At 47.9% G+C, this 11671-nt stretch overlaps 1 protein-coding gene across 1 annotated transcript in view; it reads left to right on the top strand.

Annotated features, from left to right (window-relative positions):
- LOC111259233 (uncharacterized) overlaps nucleotides 1-11671 on the top strand; it is a 93854-nt gene that overhangs the window by 46923 nt on the left and 35260 nt on the right. Inside the window, exon 4 of the mRNA XM_086967808.1 lies at nucleotides 2314-2511. Coding sequence (XP_086823934.1) covers nucleotides 2314-2511 — 198 coding nt within the window. The remainder of the gene's footprint in view (nucleotides 1-2313; nucleotides 2512-11671) is intronic.

Here is an 11671-nt window from a genome sequence, read left to right as displayed (position 1 = left end):
AAAGTGCATACATTATCACTGAGTGACTTGGAAGCTTAGTGACTGCGGTATACAGAGATACAGACTAGCAAACTGCAACCAGGCACACAACAGGGAGTCCAGCATCGTCGTGTGGTACACATGTAGTTCGCTGTGTGTCTGTTATCTGTTAAACAATAGCGCTTCGTGGCGGTAGCGGCAGCATCTGCCTTTTTCTTCCCTCTTCGATGCTTCACTTGAAGCGCGAAGATTTGCATGTACAGTATATGTGCACTTGCATTCCTATTGTACCCACCCCGCTGCTGCTGCTGCTGCTGCTACGGCCGTTCGTCACTTCGGGCCGGCGCAAAACGAACAGCAACTGCTGTCGACGAATAGAGGCACCAAAAAACAGCTGAGGTTTTCAACAGCTGCGTCTGCTCCTCGCTGCTCCGAAGCGAGCCAACGTTGAAGAGCACATTCAACTAAGTCTCCGACCCCACAACCGGCCAGAATAGTCAGTCAGACCGATGTGCTGGCCTTATCTGTGTCGTACTAGCTCATAGGTCTATCGGCGACCGGTCACTCACAGGGCTCTCAGCAGAGTCAACTAGCAATACAGCAAATGCGGTTGCTGCTGTACAGTGTTTCACCGCATACATAGAGACTTATTGCGCCTTTGGCGGGACCGACAGCGAAATACATAGACCGATCGACGCTGCTGAGCTTAACAAATAGCAGCAGCAGTAACCCTAAACATTGGCTACTGAACGAGTATCAGGCCGGGCGGGAATATGAGGAGGACATTTCAGTCAGCTCTCCTCACGGTGGCGGTTCGACTGGTAGTCTATCTGTCCTTAAGGTCCGACGGACAAAGGACGATAGCGCAACATGTGTCTGAAGAGTTTGACACTGCCATTGTGCTCGCTCCCCGTTGACTACGCATAGAAGAGCTGCGCACTCTCAGCCCGGAGTGGATTCTCCGTCCCGCTAACTCTGCGTGGCTTGTTGTCGACAGCAGCAGCAAGCCAATGAGCAAACCATAGAGCTACGAGTAAGGCAACGTAGCTGTTGAAGCTCATCACTTCATGCTCTACGTACTTCGTGCTCGATGAAGTCGAGCTCAAACTCGGGTGAGTCTTGAGGGTCGAATGTAATTGTCAATGATCGTTTGGCGCCCCCGTTGTAGCTTTTGCCACTCCTCCTACAGCGAGCTCATCATACGCTCGAGCACTTCACATCTTTATCTACCATGTCCTTGCTGTGTTCATATACACATTCAAAGTATTGTGATGGCTGCCTTCGCTCAAAGCGCTCCTCGCACGCATACGCTAATAGCCGTTCTACTCTTCTGCTCAAGCGAAAGATGTGCAGACGATCGGTTCAACCGATCTTCATTAGGTCGAAACCAACAGGGGTAGTTTTTGCAAATAATTTTCAATTGTATATTGCCTTGCCGATATAAATGTAATTTCGGAATGAACCTTGGTCTCGTGTCTGTTTTCCGATATTTCAATAGATTTTTTTCGCTAGATTCCTTGCTTGGACCATAAAAGGTCGTCGTTCTATTGCTGGGTCTTATATAGACTTCTGGAAATCCGAGTGGAATAGCTGCTTATGTAATTATTGCACTGAACTATATGCGCTTTACCAAAGTCAACCCGTCGTTACATACATGGATCTGGGAGGGGGTTGTGGTTTCGCGGAGGCGGTTACTAGAGAAGTGGCCTATAAACGAGACTGAAGCCACCACATACGGATTACTTAGGTTCTTGACTGTTGCTCTACTCAAGCAAAAGCTAGGAAATAGCGGATTAAGACGTCTAAGTCTCATGAGTAAATATGGAGGTGTGACAATGGGAACAAACGAGAAGATTATGTTTGGGGCGGACCTTTGGAAGAGGCGAAACAGCAACGCGCGAATCATGCCACTCAGGATCGAATGTTCATATACCCTGAAGAAGAATCACGCGATGAACTTCCCTTCTGACGGTAGCAACGATCGAATCACAGAGTTAATTGATAGCTCGTTGCGGTCTGCACTTAAGTTTGTGTGACGTAATCGTAGCCGTGCAATTGCCAGTATACATTGCTAACAAATACTCCTACTAGATTTAAGCGTACGGATTTAATGAATAAATTTAATACAATAAAGACGTAAGATGGGCTGTATATATATATATATACACACACACACACACAAACACACTCGTCTAAAAAAATTGTGTCCGTCTACGCACAAATATTACTAACATAAAATGATACTCTTGATGCTTACTTTCCTAAGTTAAAGTCCCACGTAACGTTTTAATCACCCTTACTTTGCTTGTGCTTTATTTGATTTTCATATGTTAGTTACTACGAAACGGGTTCTATTCGCCCAGGAGTGATCGGTGGAAGCAAGCCTAAAGTAGCGACCCCCAAGGTAGTCGACGCCATCGCCAACTATAAGAAACAGAATCCGACAATGTTTGCCTGGGAGATCCGGGACCGTCTCCTCGCCGATCAGGTCTGCGACCAGGACAACATTCCCTCGGTATCCTCGATCAACAGGTCGGTGTCTTCGTTATCATACTTTGTACTCTAGTTTAACACACGTCACATTTTCTAAAACAATAATAATAGTCATCATCAGCTATAGCTTGTTTGCCACCTACCAACGCGAAACATATAACTGTTTCAGCTTTAATTTCGACCAAACTTCCTACCCGTTTTCATTCTTTTGCAAGCATTGAATAGTCACACTTTCAAGCCAGGCTGTGCCCACCTCTCTACACTGATAGTAGCAGTACATTCTTTATGATCATTGCGTTCATTACCAATACACAGGCGACTAGGAACGGCATTTACACTCTAGCTCGTTTGAACAGCAGATTATTCGATTTTATTGGCTGAGATTTCGCGGTGAGGAGGATTAAATCACCGCGCTAGCATTCATCCCCATGGGGACTGCTGTTCCTGCTAAATAGATAGATAGGTGATATTCATAGTCGACACCGTGTTTCAACTCCGGGCACTTCATTCGCTGCCTGCCTCTTTTGTACGAGCTCTCCATGGACGGAATGATGATGGGTAGAATGGGGTCGGGAGTAGGAAACTATGCAGCAAGCGACCCATGAGACCGAATCGAGGAGTTGCACCACGAAGGAATTGTCTATCGTTAACCTCTATATATATATATATATATATATATATATATATATGTATAGAAATAGCTGTTTCCCTTTCCCTCCTCACAGGGTGACCACGTCCATGGTAGCAGCCCAGTAAGTATTATATGGATGTCGAAACAAGGTAGGATAGCCGTATCAGCTTTATCTGTGAAACACGAAAACTAGTTGAATTCGCAAGGTCAATGGAAAAGATGGTGGTATTTTAAGAGGAGTTCTTCCCGATTCGTAGTGGTGATGATCAGACAGACGATCGTTCGTGAATGGAAATTCGACCTGAGCTCCTTTTTCCCTCCAAACCCAGCAAGACTGCACAGGGATTGAGCTTAATGGTGATGGGGACAGTGGTGTTAGGACGATGTGCTGCGGTTACCCCTCGCGGTGGCCCCGGCACCGCGGACTAACCGAAGTCGGCAAGATGTAACTTTCCTCTGCGTATACACGGCAGCTCGACACACATCTCTACACAGCGAATCGACAACGATGCAGCGATGGATGCTTAGCTATGGGTTGGCATGGGAGCAGGCAGCCGCATGTATCACCATAGAAGACTCTCTGACCTCGCATTGTTGATGACGACGACAGAACAAGCTGAGTTAGCTAACTTTGCTCTGGTCTCTGATCTCTGGCTTGTAGGCTCTGACGCGACCAGACCTGAAATGGCTCCCTTGGGGTTAGCTTTTTAATTGTAATCATCACCTCTATCTATACAGCCGCTAGCGAGCAGCATCGCTGGCTTTTTTTCGCCCCAATTAATGGGAGCGGCGTATTGTTGGCTAGCTAAAGAAAGGGAGAGAATCGCCTGGTCGACGCCTAACGAGGTTGTCAACGGATCATAAATATTCGCCCCCACTCGAAAAGTCGTCGATGGACCACTACATTGTTGTTTTGAAAGATATTCTAATCAGCCGTGATTTGGCCAATTTGACCGCAAATAAACGGACTGCTAATACCGCCCGGACCAGGCTTGAGGCTGTCGCAGGGTGCCAACACGATCTAATTAGTGGCTCCGTTGCAGTGCAAAAACGGTCATTTTCGTTGCTGGTGTAAACTCATTCGTTGTACTATATGGCGGCCTTAACTTAGGTCAACCCAAGTATGTTTTAAGTTAACTCAGCATTCTCTAATCAGCTGACGTTGTTGTTGTCTGACTGCCGTCAATTTCTACGTAGTTCCCCTTTCTCGTTGTTGATTTTTTTTATTGCGCTATAGAACTAATGTCAATTGAAGCAGAAAAATTAGATCGTTGCCATCATGATATATGTAGTGGTAGTTACCATTGTACGCAGTTGCAGTTCTGGAGCAGGCAGCGTCAGCAGCACCGGCGTATTCACTATCGTGACCACGCTCGCCTCGCCTATCTTCCTTTTTTTTTTTTCTCTGTCTTTCTCACTTTCGCCCGTTTGATCGACCGACGGACCGCCCGCTCGACTCGACCCGATGCCGGGCACCGGGCCGCTGCCACCCGAAGGCTGTCATCTGGTCGTATCTCAAATCTGCACTTTTCGATCGAGGCGTCGAACTCTCAAGAACAACAAGCATCTTTGTGCAACAGGCTACTACAGCAAAACGCGGCGCGCCGAATGCTTGACTGGCTTTCCTATTCACTAGTTGAGATGTCTATGGGTGTGTGCATGTGTGCCGTTCTGCACTGTGCTGTCGCCAGCAAGAGCTGGAACAGCGTATCTGGCCAGCCGAGTCGTCGGCTGAGGCCGCTCCCGTCACCCAGAGTATCAACTTTAATGAATTCTAGACTCTCGCCGTGTATATGTTTCCGTCTGCTTGTACAAATGTGCAGACAGCATTAGCAGAGAAACAAGTTTTACAAAGCAGAGATCATATGAGCTACCGAGATGTGTACAGACTAGCTAGGCTGTTACAGAACTATGCTTTTTTTTTTTGTTTTTTTTTTTTTAACAATTTGATAAGAAACGTGCAGATGTCATAACGTGCTTCTGTACTGCCCACAAGCTTTCTAGCGCTGCTATGTCCCATCAGCATTTGTTCCCCATCTCGGGCTCTTTTCCAATTTAGCTTGTGAATATACTGCGGATAAGCGGACACGCAGAGCTGGCAATTTACCGGCAGATATCCGCTGCACCGCTCTCTAAACACGAACGTTCTGTGCAGCTATATAGAACATGATAGAAACGCCGCTGCTGATGGCGGTCAGAGAAGTGACTTCTTTTTCTTGCGGTGGGTCTCTCTGTCCATCTGTGTGAACAGTCGTTCCATTGGCTATTAATGATGATATCATGACGGCAACATCACTCTCGCCGAGTATCGTATGAAATCTTCTGAGATTTCGTCAGAGTCGTTGGTTCCATCGGGGCCGCATCGAATACACGGCGCACAATGCGATTCGTCGAATCGCTTGAAAAAGAGAAGCTGCTCGTTGATTCGTTTTATGCTTTTGTTGGTTTCTTTCCGGCGCTAACCAGCATCAGTCGTATAGACTGCACAGATTAGAAAAGTCCTAACACTCGCTACCTGCAGAGACTTTACTCTGTCAATCGACGCTTTCTTATCTTTGTTGCTCTCAGCATTCTCGGACGGGTCGGCGGCGTCGAGGGACCAGTTGGCTGTTGGCTTTCGGAGTCCAGTTGGTCGGCCCAAGCAGGACTTCACGCTGAACCAGTTTCCCAGCAGCAGCGACGCAATAGCATGCACTCACAAAGCGTCCTACAGCTTCTCCACTTCCGAATGATTTGGTTGTTGGACGAGAGAAGGCGGCAGAGGCGCTTGAGCAGGCTTCCTTTGCAAAGTCAAGTGGTCAAAACTCACCGTGTTAGCCACACAACTATCGTGTTCAGCCCGTTTACGTCGATTCCCTACGTCCGTTCTAATACTGTACGATGGCGCATCGCGGACAATGGGCTTGATGCAGCGCTTCTTTCTCTTCTCCTTCTTCATTTTCTTTCTTTCTTTCATTTGCCGCTTGTTCCTTGTCTGACACTGTCCAGATACCGGCGCTGTTGGGAGAAGCAGCGCGCCACTTCATCACAAGAACAATGCGAAATAGGCCTTCTCACTCTCAATGAGGGAGAATCCAGAGATAAAGGTGCACCTATTCTATGGCGCCACCGACCAATGTCGTTCTTCTCAACGAATGAAGATTGGATATAGGGGTAGATGATTGTTCACTTTATCCGATCAGGTTTAGCTAACCGCAATCGATCTATCGGCTACCACCACAAGCACCATGTCCAGTTACAAATTCGTTGTCTGGTTGCACTACGGCTGATTCGGGCGCAAAGACAACAAAGTTCGTTACGGCGTATCTGAGGCTTAAATCTGTCGAGCCCGGGTTGTTGCAGTAGAGATGTGATGATGTACCATTAAATAGTCGGGAAAGTAATCATCTTGATTGAACGTACTCGTCTCCTAACCTTCCGAGATCCCCGTTCGCAAAAAAACAAAATGTGGACGCCTGCTTTTTCGCTAACGGTACGCTATTCCTTTATGATTTAACTTATGTTTGTTATAAGAACACTAGAACTGTACATCAATTAGTCCTCTGAACGAGGCACCACTACTAGGTACATACATATATACGTAGGAGCACACATACTTAAAGTAACATTTCCTTTCCTAGCTGCTTCAATTAACGGCCGGAGACGCTCTGGGAACCAGTGACAACAATGAATGATCAAAGCGAACCAAAGCAATGCAATGCAATGCAATGCGGAGCAGCGCGGTAAAGCTTCATCGAAAGCAAATAATAGCCGCAGGATAGCTAAATAGGAAATGAAACGATTCAGCAGAGACGGCCGCAACGACCCCATTTCTGCATAGAGTTGGGTAACGCTCCTAAGGGTAAGGAAAGCGCGGAGCGGCACGGTACAGTGCAAAGGCTTTCCTATCGACGGGTCTTCATCCCTTCGTCTCCCGAGAGTCGATGGGATGAAGTGGGGCAAAAGCGGGTGTTCGAGATACCGGTTTCTGTTGGGCGGCTGGCTGGCTGGCTGGCTGGCGGCGATGTCACTGTAAAGGCGGAGCCTACTTCCACATAGAAAGGAAAATACCATTGATTTATTTTTACCACTCCTTCATGCAACCTGCTACCCCAACATCCTGTAGTGGCATGAAATGAGACAATAATGACGGTTTTATGCTACTGTTGCCGGTAGCTATGGATGTACGGTGCAAATTTTTCTCAATCGCAAGAATCAGGCCCTACTTAAAAAGAACAAAGCGTTTAAGAACAACCGAGAAACTCTCAAGGACATTGTGCTGTTCCACGCTGTTGTTGGGGTCGTCGCTTCTATTTACATAGTTAAACCGAATAACATAGTGTTGGCTAGAAGGAAGACAGTACAATGCAAACTGGTTTAAAACAGCAATGCTTTATGTACTTTCTAGCCATCGGAACGTTACGTATATACTTAGATGTCAAGTCTGAAGATAGCTATGAACATTTTTGCCACCCAAACAAAAAAGCATAAAATCACCTGTATTATACATTACTGTGGTATTTACAAGCTGAAAATGTGTCTTCATTTAAATGGACCTAATGCAAAGTAATGGAGAAATAGTTGCTAATACAGGCGGAATCGCGTTCTATTGTAAATGTGATATAGCACAGCCAGGCCTAAATGCTCTGGATATACTCCAATACTATCGTGTATGTGAAGTTACTCAAAGATAAAGTCTCCGCATCGCTCAGGAACGTGCTGCCACTGCAGCTTGCTTCTTCATTGCTGAACATCGTCTTTGATTGGGATCATTTCTGCTTTGTACTTCTTACTTTTGCCATACCTTACACCACCCACGCAATGCTCTCCTCGGCACAAAAGATGAATCGGGTTGACTGAACAGGTACGCCAAAATTACTGTCTGGTCCTGGAAAGGAACGAGAACGAACGTTCTCCGCCTGACCCAGCACTACACCAAGCTGGGGCGAGCCACACGTATGTTCTGTTGAATGTCATCCATTTCTTAATCTGGAGGCAAATATCTATATCGTAGATTTGCTTTCGTAGCCGTTACACGTTCTCCAGTCGGCCAGCAGACACACCGATAGCCATGATGCGATGCGTAGAGATTCATATGCCTGCGTGAGCCTACTCTATAAGTGTAACTGCTCGTCTTTCATTTGCTTTTATCGACGCTAATGTTTTTTCGGCTGGCGAAAGGCACAGAATGCGGCTGGGCTACTACGTTCGTACATTATACCTACGCAGACAGAAACACTCACGCACAAAACGCGATATGAAATGAAGAGTCTTTCTCTACTTATTATCGTTCTATCATTTCTTGTCTGTGCATCTCCCCAGTCCTTTACGTTCTCATTGTTACTCCACGTAACTCACGCTCGTTTGCCGCAATAAGATCTTATCTCATGTGGTTTTGATGAGAGTCAGTTTAAGAGAGAGAGAGAGAGAGGCTCGATCGGGGGCGATCACGAGACATTGCTACCTATGGCTTAGTAAGCAGCAATAGGTAGGTCAAAAGCAGTGCACTTGTTCTCAGGCCCCAAAATCGAAAACGATTACCTGTTTTCTCTCGTTGGTTTTCATCATCGAGTGTGTTTTACCGAATATACGAATTGGCATGCAGAACGGAGCACTTAGGAGAGGTAATAGTTATAAAAACAGTATCGAAGGGCAGGAGACTGACGCGACGTCTACTCACCGTAGCTACAGTTATAGTTACTGTTACTACCAATGTATGCGTATAACGTTCTTTTCTTTTCGACCATCGCATGCATAGGGGATGGCTGGAGTTCGGACAAACCGACGGAGGCCACTCTGGCGAGGGCAGGATCTTCCGGCGATTCCTTGGACCATGACTTCGTTGAGCGCGCGTCGGGCATTTCCGCATCTTTGCGCACACCCGTGCTCCTCCCGTTCACTTATGTCTGCAACGCTACATTGTGTCGATGGTGTTGTTGGATATTACTGCGACTTCTACATGTGTATCGTTACTCTAGCCAGTGACTGACGTCACGTCTATACAGCGGCAGACCCGTTTACCCCGGCTGACGGTGTCTCCTGTGGCCCAGCGACAAGAGAAGTGTGTTCTTTTTGTCGTCTACCTACTTCTCCTCTTCGTTTCTGTCTTTCCGTTCTTGTCCACGCTGTTCTATTGTTGAACGACGACGCGCCTCACGGTACTCCAGGTTCATCAGGCTGACAAATGGAGTCAACTTGAATGCGGTAAGGAACGTCCGCAGATAACGAACGAGCAAACGCGCAGGTCTCTGCTTGTCCTTTTCGTCTGTGCCTTTTTTCAGCTGATGCTGTGCCACAGATCCGCAGATATTTGCTGCACTGTTGTCTCAGTGTTGCACACTATGGTCCAATCCTGCGTTGTACTCTTAGTAGGTGTTATACTAGTGGGCGAAAAGGAAGCAGCGCGCCTTTGCCACCGCGAAACTATCCCTATGGTGGTCGACTCCACGCGGGCTCAACATGTGCGGGCAGCTGTGACGACGGATGGGGTGCGTTAGTTGGTGCCGGTGGCCGACGAACGATAGAAGAGGGCCGCATCAGAGGAAAGGAAAGGAGGAAAAAAGTACGACGAAGTAGAGTAACACAGAAGTAGCGCTGGAGCTACCTCCACCGGCCCAGTGTGATGGGGTGCCTTATGGTGCGACAGACGGAACCGGAGGAATAGCAGTCAGAATTCTCAAATCCGGGCTGTTGGGATTTTGTAAGGGGAATCGCCGGGGATTAGCGACGATCCTTAAAGTTTTATATATATATATATATATATATTTTTTTTTTGTCCTCTCCTTTGCTCATATATTTACGCGCAATGAGACCGCAAACAGGAGAGACTTCCCAAAAGTAAGCGGCAGAGAATGGGTACTGGGGCAGAAACGAGAGACGGGAACCGGTGCGTGAGCAAAGGCTGGGTTTCTCCCTACCTCCTTCTGTCCTTCTTTTTCCTTGCTGACGGCTTCTCATTATCTTTCGTCGTCTTTTGCGCAATTCTCTCAGATTCTTCGTCTGGCGGATGACGGGAAACCGCCAGTAGTAACACATGGATGGACGGATCCAGTCGGCTGGAAGAGTCGTTGTGAGAAGGGACTCCTTGAAGCCCAAAACACCCGGAACGAAATATTCCGTCATATCTTCTAGCACAATTCGCCCCGCTTTGTTTCATACCTTCATGAGATCCCTCGCCCCACTTCCTTCTTCTTGCTCGCACCCTCCTCGTTATACACCCTCTCAACGATGAACAAAGGCCACGTCGTCGCCGTCGCCGCCGCCGCCGCCGCCGGCACTTAAGCTGCTGCCTGAAGTTTGCAGCCTGTCGCTCAACCCAACCGGGCAGTTTGTTGTTGGCTTCACTATTGTACCGCTGGCTGGTGGCGTGGCATCCGTACTGTGATTATGGTGATGACGGCGGTCGTGGGATAAAATGATCTAACTTCCTAGGAGATTCTCCAAGTGGGTTATGCGTTCCTTATAACTGAACCGCCTGACAATCGTATCGGTTACAAAGACAGACATGCGGACTCTACAGCGACGATGATGAAGTTGGTTGCAGAAAACCGTATCAAGAATAGGCAGTAGCAGCGGTTAGAAGGAAGGAAGTCAAACACAAGCTTGGCGACAACGACAGCAGCGCTCCGGCGGCGGCGGTGACTGACCTCGCGGATGTGATGAGTGACGTCCAGCTTTCTCGGCTTCGCAAACTTTTGAATCATCCTGCTCTTTTGGCGGTAGCACGCTGATGTCTCAGGATGAGGCCACGATGATCGGTGTGATTTCCTCTCCCCATCTCTGCCTCTGTAGATAAAGCGAATTAGAGATTGGTCGAGAGCGAACAAGAAAAAGAACCCGTCGGCGAAGTGGAGGGCCATCACCCGTTGATCGACGACCAGAAGGGAGGAGAGGTAGCGACTAAGCTAAACAGTCGTGAAGAGCAAACGGCCAGCGAACACGTGCCGCTGGCACGCCGTTCGCGCATTCACAACACAGAAAGAAAGAATCATGCGCTCGAGATTTCGACAGCGCTGCTATGTGCATTGGTAAGCTAGTAACGGTGACGATGATGAAGGGAATAGAGTCGTTACGACGGTGGCATCGGCTGTCGACAAAAGACCCGCAGACAGCAACAATCAGAGAAGCGGCAACGGCAATAGCAGTGGTAGTAATGGCGCCAAACTGGAATTCTCTTATTCCTCGTCGCGCGCACGCTGAGCGGCAGGCCAATGTGTCCCCTCTATGCCTTCATATGACTGTAAGCGGGAAGATCCAAGGGGCGACCCGGGTCGTCAGAGCCGACTCATCTTCACCCGTCGTAGTTTTCATCGCACGAGCAAGAAAAAGACCTCGGTGCTGGAACGGAACGGACCAAGAAACAAACACGCACGGTGTCTTGCTATCCGTCCGCGCTGTTCATTACACACATAGGCACGGATATAGTCAGGCACACAGACACATCCAAGGAGAAAAAGAAAATCATATTCTCGTAAAAGGAGTCCTGGATCGTCTCATCATAGGAGACCGACCAGACGCGGGCGTCTGTGACACGGGGGCCGGCAGACGACACGAGCCACTAAAAAATTGTGCACAACTTCCGGTTTCATT

The sequence above is a fragment of the Varroa jacobsoni genome, unplaced genomic scaffold, assembly GCF_002532875.2.
Source record: "Varroa jacobsoni isolate VJ856 unplaced genomic scaffold, vjacob_1.0 scaffold_309, whole genome shotgun sequence".
Taxonomy (NCBI): domain Eukaryota; kingdom Metazoa; phylum Arthropoda; class Arachnida; order Mesostigmata; family Varroidae; genus Varroa; species Varroa jacobsoni.
This window is presented reverse-complemented; position numbering and strand designations above follow the sequence as displayed.